We start from the raw sequence: 23,933 nt of genomic DNA, 5'->3' as shown, positions 1-23,933 counted from the left end.
CGTGCAAATATAATACATGTATATCTTTATTATGGAACGCCATAACTATCTTAGGTGGCTGTGTTTCATAAGGTGGTGCTTTTTCATGGTGTGGTCTGGTTCTTCCATGATAAGGTCGTGTTTCATGATAAGGTCGTGTTTCATGATAAAATGGTGCTTTTTTGTTATATGTTCTTTTTACACTTTATTACATGTTGTGGTTTCATCATGGTGCTTTTTACATTCATGTTGGTGGGTTTTACTTTTTAAAATGGAGCTTTCTTAATAAACCTCATCATAATGAATATTCACAGCCTAATATGAAAAATTTCAATTTGATATAGTCACCATCATACAAAGAAATAACACCAGCGTTTATTAAAAAAGTTCCATCTTTTGAACAAAAACAAACCTCTAGCATGAATGTAGAAGGCAACAATCTCATGATGATAAAAACTACAGCATGTAATATTAAAGTGTCACCATCTTAACATAAAAGAATCACAGCATGTAATGAAAAAGAATATAATATAAAAACATCTTTTCAAAAAAGAACCACAGTACATTATTTAAAAAGTACTACCCTTTCATGAACGATTCACAGCATGTAATGAAAAAACCACAGCATATACTGAAGAAGAATACAATTTAGAAGAAAAAACACCTTATCATGAAAGAACTAGTACATAATATAATAATAAAAAAGCACCACCTTATCGTGAAAGAACCACAGTATATAATAAACAAGAGGCCCATAGGCCACATTGCTCATCTGAGCAGCGGTTCCTAGCAATAAACAAGCTTGAGCAAAATTATCATTATCAAACCAGTTTAGTTCAGAAAAAAGCTTTTCGAAGGTAGCGACTAAAAATTCGTTATCTATCAACATTAATTATTAAACTTGACTACAAATTCATTAAACATTATATGCCCTTGTTGATGGGTATGGCCTTTCATATTTAACAAATTTCATCTAAGGATACTTTATGCCATTTAGCTAGTTTGGTTTCCATAACATGTAAAACTTTGATACTCTATTGTGGTCCCACCCTAACCCCAGGGGTAATGATTTTTACAAACTTAAATCTCCACTTTGTCGGGAAGTAATCATGTAAATGTCAGTTTTCTGACCCAGTGGTTCTTGAGAAGATTTTTAAATGAATCCGTCCTATTTTTGTGATTATCTTTCCTTTGAAGGGGGCATGGTCCATCATTTGAACGAACTTGAATCCCCTTCACCTAAGAATGATTTGTTACAAGTTTGATTAAACTGGCCCAGTGGTTCTGGAGAAGAAGCTATTCCTATATATCAGCATGCAATACATTGTTCCCCTATTGTGGCCCCTCCTACCCTCGGGGGCCATGAAGTGAACAAATTTGAATCTACTCTATATCAGGAAGCTTTCAGGTAAACCTCCACTCTTCTTGTCTAGTAATTCTTGAAAACTATTGTGTCCCCAGGATACCCCCCCCCCCCCCGGGGTGGGGTGGGGGTGGGTAATGATTTTTAAAAAACTTGAATCTCCTCTATGTCAGATAGCTTTTAGGTTAATGTCAGCTTTTCTTGTCCAGTGGTTCTTGAGACGATTTTTAAATGACCCCCACCTACTTTTGTACTTTTGTGATTATATCCCCTAGTAAGGTGGCATGTCCCTACATTTGAATAAACTTGAATCGTCTTCACCTACAGCTAAGGATGCTATGTACCAAGTTTGGTTGAAGAAGAAGATGTAAATGTGAAAAGTTTACGACGACGACAACGACGGACAACAGTAAGTTTTTATCAGAAAAGCTCACGTGAGCATTCGGCTCAGATGAGCTAAAAAGCACCACCTTATCACGAAAGAATCACATCATGTGATTAAAAAGCACCAGATTATCATGAAACACACCCGCATAAGTCCGTTATGACGTTCCATATTTTTTCGACGTGGATTTGATTCAGGTGTTGGCGCAGCTATAACTGTATGTGTCCAAATCTTGTTGAAAAATCGAAAGTCGTCGAGGTGTTACTGAACATTGGGATAGGACATTACACGTTTGAGAATAGGTACATTGTAATGGTTACCCTATAGAACAATAAATCCTACCTATCATACTTACGTGTACAGATGTAGATTGATTTATATGGATGTATTTCTGGAAAAGATATTAAAATCTTCTAGATTTGAAATAAAACTATGTCTGAGTTGAATTGAATAGACACTTATTCTGAGTGGAATCGTAAAGGTGTGAATTTACGAAAAAGGTTGTTTTTGCCCATTATATCGTTTATTGATTAAAAAATAACTGAAAGAATTTTACGATCGGTGTTTATTTTTAAAAATACGCAAGATAAACCAAAATGTATATTTGACTTCCGGGACACTTTCAGTACACTGAAATAAAATTCGTTTAAAATCCTAATTATAATGATATATACAGGTTTTAAGTTCTAAAACCGTTTTGTTACTGGCTGTATATTTCAGGGCACGTGATATCGTTTTTCAAAGTGGAGCGGAAATCGTCGGAGAAATTCATAACTTTCAAACTGTCAATATCATGAATATGGAAAATAGTGGGGGATTCACCCGATATATCTTTATTTGCACATGAAAGTGATAGAAAACAACCGTTGTAGAAAGCATGGGGGCTGCCTTATTGGCACCGAAAAGGGGGGGGGGTACCAATGGTACAAAATTTAAAGTTGAAGGAGGTGGCGTTTTTCCATTATGTACATTGTGTGGGTTCAATTTGACTACAAAACGTGGGTTGGTTGGTTGTATATTGTTCAACATCCCACTCGAGAATCATTCACTCATTTGTAGACGTCACCATAGCAAGAGAAGGCCTGCAAAATTTAGGCCTATGCTCGGCGCTTACGGCCTTTGAGCAAGGAGGCATCTTGTTCTGCCACACCTGCTGTGACACGGGTCTTGGTTTTTTCGGTTTCATCCGAAGGCCCACGCCCATTTAGTCGCCTTAAATACGATAAGCAAGGGGTACTTACTTTGTATGCGATCCTGCTGGTTATAAAGGGCTTATAATTAGTCTCTGTATTATTAAGTTACCGCCTGTTGCCAGCTACTCGAAATATTCCTTCTACGTTTCACTATCGTGGCACATCAAAGAAAAATAGGGGGAAGGGTTACACCTTAGATTGATTGATTGATTGAATATTGTTTAACGTCCCTCTCGAGAATCTTTCACTCATATGGAAATGTCACCATTGCCGGTGAAGGGCTCTTAATCAAAGACCCTGCTCTGCGGCGCTTACGGCCTTTGAGCAGGGAGGGGTCTTTATCGTGCCACACCTTCTGTGACACGAGACCTCGGTTTTCGCGGTCTCATCCGAAGGACCGCACCATTTAGTCGCCTCATACGACAAGCAAGGGGTACTGTGGACCTATTCTAACCCGGATCCCCATGGACTTACACCTTAGATGATTGATTGGTTGGTTATAGCGTAGATCGTACGCTACGTCATAAATCGTGTGGTGTGTAATCACGTGATACGCGAAAGTGAAAGTGTAGTACAAACAATGGCAGTGTCCGACAAAATCTATTCTATAAAGTTAGAGGAAACTGATGTTCCTGGAGCGAAGTTTCGTTGTTCTGATGTGTCAGAACATTCAGTCGTTGAACTGAAGCGATGGTTAGAATGCAGGGGAATGTTACAAGCGGGTACAAAACTCGAATTAGTCAAAAGGTAAGAAACACATGCGTACATTTTCATCCCATGTATGTAAACGCTGTACACCACGATTTATTGTTCATCATCCGTATATATTATAATTATGATTGGTAAAAATACGTCTTAAAACTATATCTTAATTCATTTACCACGGGAGTATCGTTCTGTCAGTGATTCATTGCATACATTTTCATGTGTAGCGAATAAAAAAGGGGGGTGTGGGAGGGTCAAGACGATTTCGCTAGAGGCTTAATTGTCTTAGGTTGTAAATGAATATATTCAATTCTTGTTAATTGAAATTATTGACATATAGTGGTTGATTACAAATGTGTATGTAAATGGTAATTTCCTTTGTCAATTAAATTACAGTAGATCAACTGCAAATAAAAAGTACTTTATATGAAATAAAACATTCAAACAGTGGCCTTCTTAAGTTCTTGAAACACCTAATATATAAGCATACATATCAGCACGCCATTCATGCATATGCTTAGAAATTACATTTGTCAATTTTTTAGGTGCCTAGAATGCATAGAGTCCAAGAACACAGACATCATAATTTCTGTGGATGGGGGAATCTGGTACGAGGAGAAAGTACGAGAGGTGTTATCCACTGCCCGCAGTAAATCATCAGCTGATATGATACCTCTTTTACCTACAAGTGGTTGGCAAAAATTTCCTTCAGGGAGTATTCCTAAAGGATTCTGTTATGGAAGAATATATGAACATATAATACTACTGCCAAAGTATATGAGAAAAAAAGTAAAACGTCGACGTCTGATAGTGAAAGTGAAGACAATTTGACAGACTTCAATACTTCAAAACCGATGGTGAAAGGACGTCAATATTTTGCCAGCGGCCATGTAAAACATATTAAGAGCATTGCAAAAGGTGAATACTTTTTTGTCAAATCAACTGTGATGGCATCATACACTGAACAAAAGCTATATCATGTGACTTTAACTTTAGGATCTCCATCTGGGAAAATATTGGATGCCTCGTGTGATTGTAAAGCTTCAGCAATGGGACGATGTAACCATATAGCTTCGTTATTATTTGCTTTGGAGGATTACACATTACAGTTTGGATACGATCCGGATGCTTGCACTAGCAAGCTATGTACATGGAATGTAGGACGGAAGGCTAAAAGGCAACCTCAGCCATGTTATTCCACATCATACAACAAAAAGTTAAAAGCAGATAGGTACAGAAATTATAATCCTTTGACTACTAAATTGGATGAAACTAAATTTGCAAATGAATTTATTGCTACATTGCCAAATTCTGGATCATTTTGTATGTTTGACCAAATATTAGAAATTGAATATAGTGATTATGTGGTTGACATTAAAAATTTAAATGAAAGAACCAATTATTCTTTGAATTTGATCAAACAAGATGCATCTGAACCTTATGAAGTCCCAAACACTGATAGACAGGCTGAATCTATTATGTGGCACAGCAGTCGCAATTGTAGAATAACTGCATCTGTAGCAAAGGAAGTCAGTAGTGTTAAAAGCCCAAGGGCTAAATATAACCTTTTGGAGCGGATTCTATGGGGTAAAAAGCTTCCCCAATTGAAAAGTTTAAAGTATGGACAAGAAAATGAAGATAATGCATTTATGCAATATGTTAATCTGAGTAAGGGAAACAATGAAACAACAAGAAAAAGTGGTTTCTGGATAAATCCCGAGTACCCTGAATTAGGATGTAGCCCAGATGGACTAATCTATGATGCTAACAATAATCTTATTGGTGTTTTGGAAATAAAATGTCCATTAGTATTGAAAGACAAAGACCCATTATGTATAGAGAGTCTAAAGCCGTGTCAACGATTTAACTTGTGTTATACAATAGAAAATGGTATCCTGTCTTTGAAAAAAAAACCATAAGTACTATGCTCAGGTTCAAATGCAAATGGGACTTTGTAATGTGAAATTCTGTGATTTTGTAATTTGGTCTAGTGCAAAAACTTTGATTCAGAGAATCCATTTTGATGGAGAATATTGGCATGATCTCCGAGATAAATTAATTTTATTTCATCATAAATGTATGATGCCGGAATACCTAGAAATGAGGATTCCAAGAAAACTCTTGCCAGTAGAACTTTAAATACATGTATATATTGCAAGTGTTCATCAGTGCAAATATTCATACATGCACCTGCAATTTATAATGATAAAGAGTAAAATAAATAATGTTATTATTTTCTATGAGATACACATATGATATATCAAATGTCTTGACTTCTTCATTTACATGTATTTTTGTACATAAAAAAGCAAAAAAAATAATTATAGATTCAGATTTTTATTGCTTTTGAACAGTGTCAGACTTTCACAATGTGTGAAAAGATATGGATTACATTTGTAAGTGTCAGAGACCACACTCAATCCACAAATCTAGAGGTCTCCAAAAGGCCTTCCATAAGGGTGGAACTCCACTCCTTGTGAAAATCTTTAAATTGCCTCAAATAAATAAAACGTGTATATGTAAAATTTTAGTCGCTCTTGCATGAATATTACCAAAATGTACATGTACATTACGTAACATTTAACACAAAAATACAGACAAACTTGTGACCACAATACCCGACTTGGGCCAGGCACATGAAATGTGGTGGGGTTAAACTAGTTTAGTGAGATCTCAACACCCCCCCCCCCCCCCAAACAAGTTGTCAAAAGAAAACAGAGGCAGTAAAAGACGAACTATAATAATCAAGCAGATATTAGCCCAATCCGATGAGAAAGTATCTGAACCACAATAAATGTACTGAACAAAAAAATCATGCAACAAAAAGAAGATACTTCTCTAATGAATGCAAGGTCAGGCTGGAATTCATTTATAAATTTAGAATTATTTTATCAAGTTTAATGTTCAATGCTCATTTTACAAGTGGACTTTGGTAATTGACTAGAAATCCAATTATATGCACTATTTTTGTGGCTACTGGTTTGAGACTAAGAGGTATTGTTTTTCCTATTATTTTAAAAATTTTCATGCGCTCAATTGCTCGTTCCACATGAATGCGTACTCGTGCAATGCGTTTTGTCAATATTTCTTCTTGAGGGGTTAGTCGATCTCTTCCTGAAAGAAATGGTGGAATGTTAAGGTCTACTTTTCTTGGGTTCAGTATATCCCGAATCAAAAACCCTCGATCCGCTATCACCAAGTCTCCAGGATTAAGCAAGTCAGCCAAACCAGACTTTACAGTTATCTCCTTGTCTGATATACTTCCCTCATATACATCTGATAAAAATGTAACTGCTCCTGTAGGTGCAACACCAACCAAACATTTCAATGTTGGATTATTTTTATACGAGGAATACATATTACCTTGCTCAGCAAAATCCCGTGATGACTGAGTAAATATCTCAAAGCAATCAATTATCACACGGACATTTTTGAAGGAACTAAAGCAAGCAGGCAAATGTTTTTGAATTAAAGCCCTAGATGGAAACATTTTTTTACGAATACCACCAGTAACTTTATATAAATATTGAATCCAAGTGTTAATTGTTGAAGAGACAGTACTGATGCTTACTCCATATCTGTATGCAAGATCTTTATTTTGAAACCTATGCCTTAACTTCATAAGAACCAATAATAACTGATTTCTTGTCGATAGTTTGGTTTGTCGTTGTTTTGAGTCGTTTCTCCTTTTCTTTGGTGATTTTGTTTTATTTCCTTTCCAATATTTCAGTTCATATACACCTCCGGCATTTTCCAAGACCTTAAAAAAGTGGTTAAATTGTTCAACATTTAAACCTGTGTAAAATTTAAAAAGTTTTCCTTTTGTTGCCAATTGCTCGTAATCAAACTTGTTTTTGGTGTTCTGTTTTTGCGGGACTCTTTTGCTTTGAATGCCCTTCATTTTTCCTCACCCTTCTCTCAATTTTATTGGCAAGAGTATCACTGCAATGAAAAGTAGTTTGTGTCCCACAATCTTGTATTTGTGTTGCACAATAAATTGCGTTCTTTTGGGTCTGCTCCTGTTTGACATGTTCCTGAAAAATGCAAATGTACATGTGTCATTCAACAGTTATGAGATATTTAATGAAAATTTTAGTCTTTACAAATCCTTAAGTTTCAGACAAAATATACAAAAATAAGACATAAAATGAGTGTCAAGAATATTGTATTCGAGATATTTGTTTAAACTGAAGAAAGTTTATAAATGTGAATATCTACGAATGCCATTCAAAAAGGGTACAATTAGCATGTAACTCCTTTTGATGTTATGAATGCAGGTATGCTTTACTTAGAATGGACAAAATTTTGCAGGTTTCAGGAAACTGAAAAAAGAACTTACATTCTGATTCATATCAGACCCGGTCCCAGTACATATAGTGTCAGACTGATCATGGTTGACTATATTTGTTCTGTTCTCGTTAATATGGCCACGATGCATATCACAAGTGCTAGTAGAAGTTGAAGGTATTGCCTCATCTTTTAAGGATAGTAATGCTTCTGACACGTCCTTTAACATTCTTTTGGAAACAGGATTGCTCCGTGGAGTGGATGGTTTCCTTTTCCTAGAGAATTTTTCCGCCTAAAAATAATATTGTAAATTGAAAAAATACTCGTTTGTTTTGTTCACAAAAACATATCTTGGCTTGAAATTATGGCTCTTGTTGAGACTTCTTAAGAACATTTGTTTCCTGGTACATGTAGATACAAACAATTAAATTTTCATTTTTTTTATATATATATATATATATATATACATATTTAGGGGTGTTTATATGCCACCGTAAATTTGTTTTAAAAACCCATCGTTTTTGGACATAATAAACAAAAAGGCAAAAAATAAAACTTGAAAACTATAAAAGACATGAATACTATTCAACGTGCAGTCTGATTTATTAATTTTTTGGTTTGAATTTATACCTGATTTGGCGTTAGAGTTGCTGGAATGGGATCAGGATGTTCTGTTGTCGGTCCATTTCCACCCACAAAATGTTTACTACATATGTATGTCCATCTTGTAACCTTTTCAACGGTAAAATATTCCCTGCCACACACACGAGCCCATCGCTGATATTTTTCCAGATTTCTCTTGGGTTTTGGAAATGGTATCCAAAAAACCCCAGTCATATATTCTCGATCAGCATATCTACTGTCACTGTTGCATATTCCATAACAGCAGTGTCTTGTTGCACCGTGTGTTAGCTTTTTTTCTTTTGATATAGGCGTGTTTACCTGCGTTCTGCCATTAGGAATGTAGTACACGCTGTCCAATGTTTGTACTACATTTGATAACGAGGCTGCACGTTATTTTTATCCTAGTATGTATAATTAGGTCTTATCAGTGATGAGCGATCTTTGCTATTGTTTAACGCCCCTCTCAAGAATCTTTCACTCATATGGAGATGTCATCGAAATTCTGATGGCCGGATTTCTAACAAGTTCTTATTCTTATACATCATATAACAAATATCGGTCCTTGTGAAATGAGAGAAACATTCATATCTAATCGCACAGGTGATTTACAAGTTCAAAGCATACTAGAGAGTATGAAGATACGAACAGTAATCAATGTCATAAAGGAGAGGGGCAAATACGGACCCCGGGCATACCAAAGGAGGAACCAACTGTCTAGAAGGAGTAAGCATCCCCTGTTAACCCGTCACACTCGCCATGAGCTCTTTATCTTGATTAAGTAAACGGAGTAATCCGCAGTCAAAGTATGCAATGCACGGCTTAACAATTGGTATGAAACCCGTGGGACAGCATTCAACCCAATGACAGGTTGTATTTGTTATAATGACCACAGAATTTGTGAAATCCCGAATTCAAACGAGATTATTAAGACCTCTGTAACATCAACTTATTTGCCAGACGTCTGTCTCGATTTAAAAACTTATCATAAACAGAACATGCTTTTGCAAATCAGTTGAGAGAGATCAACACATATGCAAGTGATAATGGAATATTGCTATGTAAATATGTATGGGAAGTTGACGATGGAGACAATGACGTCATCTTGTTTGTCATAAAGTTAAGTGATTAGTTTGTCGTTAACATCTGTGGTCACTGTAATTTATCATATCAACACATGAATGAATATGAAATTGTTAATAGATAAAGCGTCCTCGATATACATGTAGGTATATGTCGAGTTGAAGGCCACAGCAAGATATTTTTTCTTCTCGTGTAGAAGCTTTTGTATAAACTTTACCTCGTAGGTCAGCCAATAAAGTAGCACAATGTATGCCCATGAGAATTCCAACGGACTGTTGGAATACCTGCTCACCAAAGGCTACGTAGATATTGTCATTGAGGAACTCCCAGCATCTTTGTAGCTTCAACTTCAGAGTATTTGTGCCTAGAATCAGAGTGGTATTTAACAAAATAATTTTTGGATGACTGATCACAAGATATTAATATTTCCGTGTTCCATTTTTATTGAAGAAGCAGCTGTCTATGATGTCAAAGAGCCTAGTCTTTAATTCATCGCGAGGAATGGTCGTATAATGTAAAGTGTTGAAATTCTAATGTGTGATGTGTGTAGTTCATTAAGGAGTGGAAGTTGCAAGTTACATCCTGGCAAAGGGAAACCCACTGACAAAAACTTTTTCTTTTGATAATATCTATATTTCCAGTATTCTTTATTTTCATGTCTTTACAAATTACTGATAGTCGTTTCCTCACAAACGCACTGTAGAAGTAATGCGAATCTTGATTAAATATTATGCGCTTATTTTAACGGTTTTCCGACAGAAAGGAAAGTAAAATGTAAATGTAAGAAATGAATTACATTTCTTTAAAATACATTAAGTATACGAAATAAATTTCATTTTTGAAAATACATTTAAGAAATGAATTCCATATTTGAAAATACACGAGGATGTGAACTGGTAGATAACATTGAACTTTTCGAGGTTGTAGATATATGTTTATCTAAACTCTGGATGGCTTCATGAGCAAACTGCATGATCCAATGAAATACATCGTCTTAATCAACACATAAATAGATGATGACACACGTTCCAACAAGGGTAGTATACATGTTGATACATGTATGAACTTATTATGAACACCACCGAAGATGATATAGGTAGGGTGTGTACTGATGTTTTATCAAGGAGACAAAGATAATTTTTTCGTTCTTTACACACTCATTTTCATTACGGATTGCACCGTTTACCTGGTCAAGATATAGGGATCACGGCGGATGTGACCGCTTACTCCTCTTAGGCAACTGATCCCACCAGGGGTCCATGTTTGCCAAACTCTTTATTTTGTATTCCTTAAAGGAGTTATGAGATTGATCACCGTTCGTTATCTTCACCTTTTCTACACACCATGTACCACCAACCACATTTTCAATGACATTACCTACACACCACGTATCATCACCGACACACCAGATGCCAACACAGCCTAAGAGGAAAGTTTTAAAGAGATTGACATACCACCACCCGATTTTGCTAACACCACCTACACACAACATACCACCACTGACAAAGAAAATGCCGTCAACACCACTACCTATATGTGTGTGCACTTTTTTGCATATTAATTCCATTTTCTCAAAGGAAGGCGTTATAGAGACTGACAACCACAACTATTGTCAATGATTTACGTGTACCACTACCACCATCACCACCATGCGTATTCCACAACCAACATTTTTGTTAATAACACTTGGACACAACACACCACCACCAACACATTAGATACCACCACTTATGTTTTCTTTAACTCTACTCAGGTATAATTGTCAGGAATCTTATATCAGACAGTACACATCCTACTCTTAGATAAGATTTCATGCAATATGTCGGGAATCAGATGTCAGAAAATACAAAATAAGCTGACATGAGATTCCATACAATGCCCCCAAGAATCTGATTCAGACAGTACAGAATGCTACACCTAGATAAGCTAACACGAGATTACATGCAATGTGTTAGGGATCTCATGTTAGATAACTAAGCAAGATGATGTTAGCGAATGTGATCATGAAATCCCTACTCTCATTTTTCGTACAGTGAATGTATAGTAAATTTCGGGAAGCTGGTGAGACTTTCGAACAGTTTGCAGCGCAATTAAAGATACTTGTGAATGATTGTAGTAATGGCAGGCCTGGTGATATGGTCAGAGACAGAATTATAATTGGAGTTCACAACTCAAAAATTCAGGGGGGGGGGGGGGGGGATTATTCAATTTGGGTCAGATTGGAAATTAGAAAATGCAATGCAAATTGTTGCGCGCTCGGATGAACTCTCAAATGCTCAATCCAAGTATATGGCTGGAGAGGATCCCTCAATTATCTACAATCACAAGAAATCCAAGTCAGCACAGAAAAAGTTACCCAAGGCCAAAAAGCAATACAAGTACATATCATATGAAGATAAACAGGACAGACCATGTTCTCGACTTGCATATTCGGTTGAGCATCACTGAAGAGACATTATTTGTCGAAATGCGCATCTGGTGCATCAAAATTGGTACCGTATAAGTTTTACATACAAACACAGTGGAAAACCCATAGGCGCCTGGGTCAAGGATATTGCACCATAACCTTTATGTAAACAATGGAGGAAATTCGAACCACGAATATTTCTCTCTGATCTATGGTGTCTCTTTATACATTTTTTTCATATTCCAGGAAGCTTGAATACACGTGTCATTATCACAGAACACTGATTTATCCACGTTTTAAAAAATGTATTATCCCACTGATCATAATATATAACCAGGCTTACAACTCAATCTACCCCTTTCCGTACCCCATGAAAGATATTTGTCAATTAAAAGTTATTTACACTGCTTACCAGCTAGTTGCATATTTTTAATAAAAAAAATTCTGTCCAGAGTCATCTCATTCAAATCTCTAATCATGGAAGTACGTAAACAGTACGAAACGGAATAAGGGATATCCGAATTAATCTCGAGTTCCGAAAGATGCTAAGGCTATGTAAACCCCAGAGGATATCGAGAGTATTGGCGCTATTTGTTATTATGCAATGCAAATCATATTGGGTGGCGTGAGTGCCCCCCCCCCCCCCTATTTTCAACAGTGGTAGTGAATTTAATGAGTGGGATGCATGCTTTAATGTCCTGAAATAGCAGTAAAATTACACACGGATTACGAAAGTGAAGATTAAAGAACTTCTTTTATATTTGAGGCAATATAGGACACCACCCCCTAGAAATCAAGAATTTTGTTGCTGTCATTTTGTTGTTTTTGTATGTCAAGAAATGGAGGTGGGGGGCAACTTTCCCACTTTTCCCTTTTCCTCCAACTACCCCCCTCAGCTTTGACAATTGTGGTATGTGCCAGACAAATTACAAATTTTGTTCTCACTTCCATTAATTATCTTTCAGTAATGTATCCTCGGTTTTCAAAAATGGGGGGGAGGAGGCAACGCCAGAAGATTGTTGGTTTTGCTGTTTTACGTCCCGTCGAGAATGTTATAATCGGATTGAGACATCACCAGTTGTAGGTGAGTTAAACTGAAAAACCCGTGATTCTCACCTCTAAATGCCGAGTGTTTGACAGAGGTGTAAACACAACCTATGTTTACGTCATAAGTTTGACGCGACCATCAAACGATCGGAGCTCGAACTCATGACTTCCCGGTTACAAAACGAAAGCTCAACCACTAAACTCTCGCGACCGGAAGCAGCAGAAAGAAAAAAATTCTTGACAAGCAAGGACAATACCAAGAGTGAAAAAAAAAAAGAATGAAAAAATACATCAACAAAATTCCTAATTTCTGTGGGGGAATGCCTCGAATAAAAAAGAAATTCCCCAATTTTTAATTTATTACACTCCGTGGGGAGGGCGGTGAGTAGAGGATTTTACTACTATTTCAGGACTTGATTCTTTATTCACTACTACTGTGAAAAATAGATGGGGGGGGGGGGGGGGGGGGGCGCTCACACAATATATTTGATTGTATTACAAACCACAAATAATGGTCATTATATAAAAAAAAAAAAAAAAAAGGAGGGAGGCAACCCCCCTCCCCCGATTCTACGTGCCTGGTTTTTTTTTAATAATCTCACCTAAACAACAATTGAGGGAAGAGAACATATAAGGCAGTTAGTGAAACTAATCTAAGCTGAAAGAAAAAGATCCTAGTGGGGGGGGGGGACAATTGGTAGGAACCGGCCCTTTACCCCCATGTTCACTTCTGCAGTTCTGGGCACCTATTTTATTTTGTTGTCATTTATTTTTATGTCGCATTGTTTTGGAATTCATAAAACCTTGATAGTTCAGGCTGTTGTTAGATAGAGCACCAATACTCTCGATATCCTTTGGAGTTTACATAGCCTTTCAGAACTCGAGATTAATTCGGATATCCCTTATTCCGTTTCGAGTTTTGTACTGTTTACGCACTTCCGTGATTAGAGATTTTTCTCTGGACAGAGAAAAATTAGTAAAAATATACAACGGATAGACAGCTGTTATTAAAGGATTTTAATTATTAAAGAAGAATTACTGGGAATGAATGGGGCCCTGAAACTAGCTGGTAAGCAGTGTAAATAACTTTTAATTGACAAATATCTTTCATGGGGTACGGAAAGGGGTAGATTGAGTTGTAAGCCTGGTTATATGTATTATGAATCAGTGGGCTAATACATTTTTAAAACGTGAAAAATTAGTGTTTTGTCATAATGACACGTGTATTTAAGCTTCCTGGAACGTGAAAAAATGTATAAAGAGACACCATAGATCAGAGAGAAATATTTATTCGTGGTTCGAATTTCCTCCATTGTTTACATATAGGTTATAGTGCAATAATTATATATATCCTTGACCCAGGCGCCTATGGGAAAACTGTGTCAAGCATCTCGTGGGGATCCGGGTTAGAATAGGTCCTCAGTACCCCCTTGCTTGTCGTACATGTAAGAGGCGACTAAACGGGGAGGTCCTTTGGATGAGACCGTAAAATCCGAGCTCCCGTGTCACAGCAGGTGTGGCACGATAAAGATTCCTCCTTGCTCAATGGCCATAAGCGCCGAGCATAGGACTAAACTTTGTAGCCCTTCACTGGCAGTGGTGACGTCTCCATATGAGTAAAATATTCTCGAGAGGGACGTTAAACAATATTCAATCAATCAATCAACCGTGCCAAGCTATACGAAAAATTTGCATAAATGCCTCAAAATAGAACATTTTGCTCAAAGTTGCCGAATGAAACTAAATGCAAATCAGTTCGTTTAGTAGATGAAGAGCAATACTCAGATGCAAATGATACACATGCAAAAGATGGATTTTTCGATGTTGACATGATACACAATCACCCCCAAATGATGGACTACAGTTTTGAAAATGTGTGGACATCCAATAATTTTCCAACTTGACACTGGTGGCATGTGCAATGTGCTACCATTTCGTCTAATTAAGGGGTTGAAGAGCACAGAGGCGTTCAAATCATATGAAATACCCCTGATGTTATATTCAGGTCACACCATAAAACTTACAGGACTTGTCACTCTAACTGTGAAAAAACAAGGGCAAGTTAAATCATCTCAATTTTCATCTTGTGAGATGGATGTCAAACCCATTCTGGGACTGAATTATGTGAAAGATTCAACTACCTAGAGAAACGCTACATACCAAATGACATAAGGAAAAACTCCAGTGAAGTTTAGCAAGGACTTGGATGCATGTCGGGACAGTACACTATAAAAATAGGCCCAAATGTCACACCTCGTTAAATACCAATATCACTTTGAGACAACATGAAAGTAAAACTGAAAAAGACGGAACCAAGTAATGTTATCGCAAGAAACGGTCAGTCTACACCCTTGGTTAATTTAATGGAAACCAACAGAAAAGTCCGTATATGTATTGACCCTCGTGAACTCAACAGAGCCATCCTCCGTGAACACAATCCACTGAAGACACTAGCTGAAGTTCTCACACAAATCAGAAATGCTTCCAACGTCTCCATATGAGTGAAAATTTCTCGAGAGAGACGTTAAACAATATACAATCAATCGATCAGAAATGCTTTCATGTTAAGTATTCCATGTATAATGAAAGGATAATGAACAATTTTGAAGAATTTAGATCAACATAAAAGTTTATTGTTAAATAATGATGGAAGTGAAGCAGATGAAATTTACATGACTGGTAAATGATTAGAAGCTGACCTTTTTGCACGTAAGACTTTTTGGAAGAGTTGTCTGCCCTTTGTAAAAATAAGAAAAATCTAATTTTCTAAAAATGTATGTGGTCAATGATTAATTTTATTTCATATTTTCATAAAAAGAAAGTGTATATAACTTTTTACCAAGAGATAATTATGAAAATATAATTTGTTTTTAAAATATTGTAATAAAACATGCTTTTCCCATATACTTCAATGTTAAATTCTAGGTGAAATAAATCAGGCAGTAAACAAAATTTTGAAAATTCCTAAGGTGGATTATTTCTATTTGATGAACCCTTCAAAATGATACCATGATTACAAATATTCCACCATCCATTTATTAGATATGAAATATGGCCATTATACATTGAATACCTTAAGCTTGATGCGTCCTCTGAATTATGTCGACTTAAACTGTTCAATGTCTATAAGCGCCGACCATAGGCCTAAATTTTTCATCCCTTCACCGGCAATGGTGACGTCTCCATATGCGTGAAATATTCTCGAGAGGGACGTTAAACAATATTCATTCAATCAATCAAACTGGACGCGAAGGGCACCAAATTGTGTACTTTAACATATCATATGGGAGATAGTTTAACAAGGATGCCCTTTTGCAATAATATATAATCAAAATCAACAGGAATTTGATGAACGCCTATATGATTTGAATTGCATACAGAAATTCAACTTAACATTCAATCCAGAAAAATAGCATGGCACTGAGGAGATGAACAATTCAAGAAGTTTGGAAAAACTGAAACAGCTAGTGAGAGAAATTCCAGTACTGTGCTATCATGATCCTAAGAAAGACTTCGTCCTCATGGTAGACGTAAATTCACAGAGATTTAGAACATGTATTCTACAAGGGAATCAGCCGATTGTATATCCGTCTAGAGCACTTACAGATAGTCAAGAAACTATGCTCAAATAGAAAAGGAAACATTGGTAATAACTTTTGGATGCACCAAACTTAACCAATACATACATGTTTGGACGTCATGTGGTTGTAGAGAGTGATCATAAGCCTGCTCTTCAGAGTATTTTTAGAAAATACCTTCGTTCTGCACCACCAAGACTATACAGAAACTCTTATCATGTTTACAGAAGTACAAGTGGGAAGTGATTTAAAAACCCAGGAAGATGATGCATGTAGCAGACACTCTCTGTAAATCATTTTTCATTGAAACCATGGAAAATGTACATATACCTTCCATTTTCTTTTAAGTATCAAAAATTTCAAAAGGTCTAAAGGAAATGATGACAAATTGCCATCACTCCTAGATACAATTTTAGAAGGATGACCAGATTCAAAAGCTGAAGTTCCAAATGAAATCAGAACTTAATGAAATGTGTGACATAAAATTTCATGTGGGAATGGACTTTTGTTCAAAAGTCACAAATTGATTATTCCGCAATTAATGAGAACAGAAATATTGAACTTGGTACATATTTCCCCCACGTAGGAAATGTAAAAGGTAAAAGCAGAGCTAAGGATGTGATGTTTTGGTCAGACATTTTAAGACATTGAACGAATAGGGACAAAATGTGAAACATATGTACATTATTCCCCGTAAAACACAAAGGAACCCCTAATTTCTGACAGACCATGGTCCAACATTTCAAGAGACATGCCCGAGTTTAAGATTCAAAATTACCTTGTATTAGTGGACCACTACTCAAAATGGCCAGAAGTTGCCAAATTGTCAGGACTCGACCGTTATGCTACCATACAATGTTTGAAGTCACAATTTTCGAGAAACTAAATACCTGACAAAGTCCTTACTGACATTTGACCACAATTTAGAAGTAAAGAGTTAAGTAAATGCTGTAGTTTCATCCATGCAGCTTCATAACCTCATTTTCCTCAAGTCAATGGTTAAGTACATGTAGTTATAATCGTCAGAACAGTCAAGAACTCGTTGCGTAAAGTGAAAGACCCTCACAAGGTTTTGCTTGATTATTGTAACACAAACATTAAGGAAATTGGGTTATCACCCGCACGATTGTTCCTAGGCAGAAGGCTGAAAACAGAACTGCCAAGTTGCCAACATCATCTCCACTGTTGTCAGCAACAGCATTATTAAATGATCTCGAGATGTTCATGGTCAGAAAAAGTAGACAAAAGCTTTATTGTGATCGTCATGCAGGAACAGAACTCGGAGCACTCAGTCGTGCATAAACATCACAATGAAGCGAGGGAAAGAGTGGTACCTGGACATGTAATGGGTGAATGTAACAGTAGATCATGCATAGTGTAGACCAAGGATGGCACTAAATTAAGAAGAAATCGGGAAAATCTCAGACCAACTTCAGCGGAATTCTAGAACTATCAAACACGCTACTGAAGCAGACACCTCAGACCCATCTACCATAGAGGCATCGGATGAAGCATTGAATACCGGGATCACATGACACCTGCCAAAATCTGGGCAACCAGCACAGTCATCATCATCCATGGTTTTTCACTCATGACGTGTTGTTACTCTCCTCAGAAATTTGACGATCTCGCTACTACAATGTAGAAAATCATTGGAATTCTAGTCAGCAGTGAAATATGTGTCATTGTGCGTGTGAAAAGTGTTCTTTAATGAATGTGTATAATTTGGGTTATCCGGTGATGTTGATTCATAAGATTCTCAGGAGAATGAATTCATACGTTGAGCAACACTTTGAAGCTTTCTTAATTTCAGTTCAAAGTTGTACACAAGTCAACAATTTGCAGTTTGTGAATTTTTTAAATCAATTTAGACTTAAATCAAGTTTCATATTTTCAAAATTATCTGAGCCGTTCCTAGCAAAAAAGACGCTTATCTTATCCAACAGTGTTTTTCAAAAAACGTCATAATGAAACAACGTGACGTCATTTTTTGCATACTTGTAAAGAAAAGGGTAACAATTACCAAACACAAGTTGGTTTTCATCTTTGATTAACTGAAATATTTTTACGACAATCAACATTGCTCTAATATTTTGAGGGATTGTTTTTTATAGTTCACACTTTGGCACTAAAATACTTAAGGGCCCTTTTTGCTAGGAACGGCTCATCTTATAAATGATTTCATCCGTAATGTAACACCTATTTTTTAAAAGTGAAATAATGTAATGTTTTCGGGTTTTACCATAACCTCAATTTCAGTTTACCCTATGCTTATCAACATCTTGTGAATGGTTATTTTATTGTTGTATTCAATGTTTTATTCATTCTTGTATTCGTAATATTAAAAAATATGTTTTAAAGCGCACATGGCGTTGTTTCATAAACGAAACTTTACGCAATATGCATCAAGATTCATACGCGAAGTGTTCACAACTACAGCGCATCGATGAGGAAATGGATTTTACAAATTGAAATGAACTCATCCCCCACTCTGTGCTCTGCTTTGTATCAAAGGTAAAACATTGGAAATGTATATATAATAAAATCTGGTAAAATCAAATTAATGAAAGATTCAGTTCAAAATATAATGCGTGATATAACGAAAACCGCAAATTATAATAAGTTTCGATCTTACTCAAACCACGTGAAATCTCTACAATTCTAAGTCAGGTTTCCACACACAATATAAAAACTCTTTGCCTCGAGCAAACGTAAACCTTGGGCTGGTTTTTAAATCAAAACAAAATAGCTATTGTGGCGCCATGTATTTTTCTCAAGACGTCATAGATTTTATCTGATACATTTATATAACCGGCTATTGTGAGTGTCAGCGCTCATTCTCGTGTTAAAGTAAATCCTGCAAACTTACCATGTTATTTTTCACCGTTTTTAACGACGCAAAGTCAGGAAATAGCCGCTAGGTTAGAGTCAATTATTACTGTGGACCCAACATATAACAGCGGTCCCGAGAGGAAGGTCAAATGAGTGAAAGCGACAACAGCGGTCCCGATAGATCAGTCAAACAACAGTGGTCCCGATAGCTCAGTTAAACAGCGGTCCCGATAGCTCAGTCAAACAGTGGTCCCGACAAGTGGTCAATTGAATACAAGCCGGATCAAACAACAGCGGCACCGATAGACGGGTCAAAAGAGTCCAATAGGTCTCCATAAGCTGGTTAAATGACCTTTGACCCGTCCATCGAGACGTATTATACTACTATTATAGTATAATTGTAATGCGCTGTCTTCGCATTTTCACAGTCTACCTGACATTGCTTTCATTATTTTCATATACAATTTATACATGTACCTTTTCAAATTAATACAAAAACCGATAGTTCCAAACGTAACGTATACATTTATTGAAAATTGCTACTTTATGTGTGGTGCAAGATTCATTTTCCAACAAAGTAGGTCATCTCATAATAACGTTTGACTATATGTCCAGTGCCTTCGTATCAGAATTAACGTCGAAGTGGGCGACGTCGCCAGTTTAATATTTGTTGAATATGTTACAGCTATTATAAAACATTTAGACATTATAACCATTTAATAAATGACATATTCTCAAATTATGTTGCATTTTCTTGACAGGGCAGATTTTGGCCAAACCGTGCCTTGTTCTTTTTCCGTGTGTTAAAGTTGAATTAATACATGATGTCTTTGATGCACATATATAAAAATCTTTCTTTTCTTACAGTAAATATAAGACTTGATATCACACAAATGATAAGAACTTTATAATTTTCGGTTGATATGACATCAAAAATATGTATTTATCGCTATACTAAAACAATAGTTTTGAATATCATTTAACTCGATCAAGAGAGGCAATTATGCAAAGGAACTCCTTTACACATTTAATACGAGCAATCCGTGTATATTCTACAGCTATGTGTAATTTGATCGGTTCTATGGGATTAAAATGCTCTCGGCTAAATCCATCACCGATCTTTGACACTAAGGACTCGCCTTCATTTGTCAATCAAAATTATCCGTCAAACTTGACGTTTTAATTCTTACACAAGACAATACATAATTATATTGTCAACGATATAAATAGTCCTCTCTTCATTTATCTGGGTAGAACATTCCGGAGAAGCGTGGTAAGTCTTGATTTTATTTGATTAAATCTGTCGAACTGATTTTGCTTCAGACGAGTTTTCCCCCTGATGTTCTTAGGAAGGATGATGTTTTTCTAATATCAAAGCTTCTTGCAATTGTAATTGGAGAAAAGAAATTCACGCAAATTTGAAATTAGATGCTGTTGAATTTCATCTCTTTAATCTACTGGACATTTTGATTTAGAATTGATAAATTAATAAAGCCTTCCAATGTATGTCTATATTTGGCGTGTTTAGAAAAACATTATATTCATTCTTTTCTCACAGGAAATAGTTTAAATTTTGCTTGATATGAACACAAATCTTAAAGTATGTTGAATTTTATTTGAATTTTACAGATTTTATAAAATGAAGATGGAAAAGGTTGTTCTGTTCATTGTACTTTTATACTGCATTGCATTCCAAACAAGTATAGCCTGGCTCTTTGATATTCCACCAAAATTTGTCGACGGCCCTGGACTCTCAAAAAGACATTTCCTGGTAAGTCATTTCAGTTTTCCCCTTTCAAAACATGTGTCTTGTTTTTTCGCATCTGTGGCAAACGAATAGATGAAATATTACAAACAAATTCATTGGAATTTTGGATGTTTTGTCAGTCGTACCAGTAACAAACCTGGAGCGGGAAAAGGGCGGGTAGAAAAGTTCTCTATATAAAAATGATACCGAAAATCACTTTGCATGGTATATAATGATTTCACAGCAGACGGAGATGACTTTCTTGAAATTGAAATCTTTATGATCATTAAAGTTTCTGAGGAGGGTCAAAATGATTTTCCTTCCGAATATTCCTGATACTTCGGTCACTTTCTGTTAACGATAATGTCGATTGAAATATGAAGCTTGATGTAGAGAAAGAATCATACAAAAAAACCTCATTTGTATGCATTAATTATTGAATAAAAAAGACTTTTTAGAGATGGTATTTATGATTGATTACACTAATTCCGTTCTCCTTTGCCCCGCACTTGTAGTTAACGTTGTCTGTAGAAGACTGTTACGATGTACTATATCAAATTACAATGCACCGCTTAGTAGCGCAGTAAGTAGTGTGAAAGAGCCAGGCCACGACAAAGTTGATACAATTGATCTAACTATTCCTTCGTCAAAGGGATCTTTTGGATGAGACCTTAAAAATTTCGCTCCTGTGTCACAATAAGCTTTCAAGTACGTTAAAAATATCCTTTCTAAATATAACATAGGTCAAAATATATAACTTCTTTTGAGGCTGATCTCTATTATATGAATGAAAACTGAAAGTAAATATCCTAATAATATCGCATTGCCATAAAGTAGGGAGAAACTCGAACTGCAATGTTTTTGTTCATGTATGTAAATGTACCAAATATACACACACGAGAGAGAGAGAGAGAGAGAGAGAGAGAGAGAGAGAGAGTAGACTACATTGTGTTAATGTAAAATAATTGAAGTATTGATGAAATTTTACAATCATACATTTCCTTTGCTAAATATCCCATCTTCCTAAATAGATTCAGCAATAGAAGCACATATTCGTTGGCTAGGCCCTAATGCTGTTTATCCTTTACGTCATTTCACTGAAGATATTTTTTTTTCTACTTTCAAGGGACTTGATAGAGATTCTACACACCATGATTATACCCCCAAGGTTTTTAATCAAGGATTGAAGAGCAATCATCAACTGAATTTTAATTTATTACTGTGGATCTTAAAACAATGGCAGAAACCTGAACTTATTGAAATAAGACGTAAGTGTTTGAAAAGAATTATCTTTATTTTTTTCTTCAATGTTTCATCTTCAAAACACATGTAATATATTCTCAAAATGCAAGCATTGTTATCTGTACCTCATATCAGTAAGGTGTTTCAGGATTGAATCGATGAGAGCATTTGATAACAATATTCTGATTTGATATACCCTGAAAACCAGGGGAGTACTTAGAGCGAATATTTAATGGATTAAAATAGAAAATGAATGTATCTATCAAAACATCGACAACAATGCTATGAAACTAAAACCTTATGATAAACTTAAGGAGGTACTCTACATCGTCATAATGGCTGACTTCTTTTTAAAACATGAATAAGAATATAAATATCAGCAATATTTGTCTTCATTTTATATACCATTGCCTAGCTGAGTAGCTCAGTAGGTTAGCATGTCAACTGCAAAACTGTAGATCGCTGACTGGAGGCCCGCAGGGATTAAATTGCATTTTTTGACTGAATAAAGTAAAATTGAAACTTTTCAATCTCAAAATATTGTTGTATATGTCCTCCATTTTTCACCCATATCAAATTGCTCTGGTGTAGCATTTCTCCTTAAGCTGCACTGGTATTATATTACTATTTTGTACTTAATGAATGTATTAATTAACAATCAATAACTGATAATGGGGAGAAGCAGACTTTGTCATTCAGGAGATGATGAAAGTCAGATCTCTGCTAATCTAATTTTATTCTTTCTTTTTTTTCAGAATCTAAAGACGAAGGCATCATGCGGCTCTAAATAACGGATTTCACTCCAGATTTTTTGAAAATCACATTTGTTTGAAACATGACAATTATATATTAAATTTACACATGGTAAATCAGACATACTTAGCTTTTGTATATATCATTATCAACAATAATTGTCAACTATTATATTACTATTGAGAGGAAGTGATATATCTTTCAGTGCATTTTTAAAAGATTTATTTTATAATCATATTTTACAAACTCTGTCGATAGCAATTTACTAATAAAAAGAAATATGCTTAATTTCGAATCTTATTGGTCATCGATTTATTAATCTGTGAAAATGAGAAGAGGGGATTAGATCAATTTAAATGCAACTTTGACAGTGTATGTGTAATTATGGACCAACACCAAAGCAGTCATACACGTATTCTACAGTGCACAACTTTTTCTTTACATTTTAAAATGCCATCTCCTGTTTTTAAGAGCATTCCATATGTCTCTGTGTGTTGGTTTTAGTACTAACCAACTAAGGGTGTTATATTGATATTAATATCAACTATCATATACGTTGTAATTTCTCACGTTTATCGTTACGTGGATAGCACACGTATTTATCAAGAGAAAGCTTATATAGGATCTGCCTGCTGCCTAATCCTATGAAGTTATACGTAATAAAATACTGGGTAAATCAAAACCCACCAAGGGTACAAAAGCAGAGACTTG

At 35.8% G+C, this 23,933-nt stretch overlaps 2 protein-coding genes across 2 annotated transcripts; both read left to right on the top strand.

The window, feature by feature from the left end:
- Positions 1-1,677: 1,677 nt before the first annotated feature.
- Positions 1,678-23,379, top strand: LOC130051688 (uncharacterized). The gene is made up of 4 exons (XM_056154072.1): positions 1,678-1,751; positions 21,110-21,251; positions 22,354-22,495; positions 23,225-23,379. The coding sequence occupies exons 2-4, from the start codon at positions 21,120-21,122 to the stop codon at positions 23,254-23,256; spliced, it is 306 nt and encodes a 101-aa protein (XP_056010047.1). The 5' UTR covers positions 1,678-1,751; positions 21,110-21,119; the 3' UTR covers positions 23,257-23,379.
- On the top strand, positions 3,065-5,929 carry LOC125683335 (uncharacterized). Its single transcript, XM_056154071.1, has 2 exons — positions 3,065-3,667; positions 4,171-5,929. Exon 2 carries the CDS (start codon positions 4,480-4,482, stop codon positions 5,542-5,544), a length of 1,065 nt encoding a protein of 354 aa, XP_056010046.1. The 5' UTR covers positions 3,065-3,667; positions 4,171-4,479; the 3' UTR covers positions 5,545-5,929.
- Positions 23,380-23,933: the final 554 nt, after the last annotated feature.

Source organism: Ostrea edulis, chromosome 2 (genome assembly GCF_947568905.1).
Source record: "Ostrea edulis chromosome 2, xbOstEdul1.1, whole genome shotgun sequence".
Taxonomy (NCBI): domain Eukaryota; kingdom Metazoa; phylum Mollusca; class Bivalvia; order Ostreida; family Ostreidae; genus Ostrea; species Ostrea edulis.
The sequence above is the reverse complement of the archived record's forward strand: the minus strand, read 5'-3'. Positions and strand labels throughout refer to the sequence as shown.

What these genes read in the sequence shown, in the direction of transcription:
- LOC125683335 (XM_056154071.1), top strand. Translation starts at nt 4,480, where the DNA reads ATGGTGAAAGGACGTCAATATTTTGCCAGCGGCCATGTAAAACATATT.
- LOC130051688 (XM_056154072.1), top strand. Translation starts at nt 21,120, where the DNA reads ATGAAGATGGAAAAGGTTGTTCTGTTCATTGTACTTTTATACTGCATT. An exon ending in TCTCAAAAAGACATTTCCTG is followed by an intron (nt 21,252 to 22,353) that starts GTAAGTCATTTC and finishes TCTACTTTCAAG; the next exon opens with GGACTTGATAGAGATTCTAC. An exon ending in TGAACTTATTGAAATAAGAC is followed by an intron (nt 22,496 to 23,224) that starts GTAAGTGTTTGA and finishes CTTTTTTTTCAG; the next exon opens with AATCTAAAGACGAAGGCATC.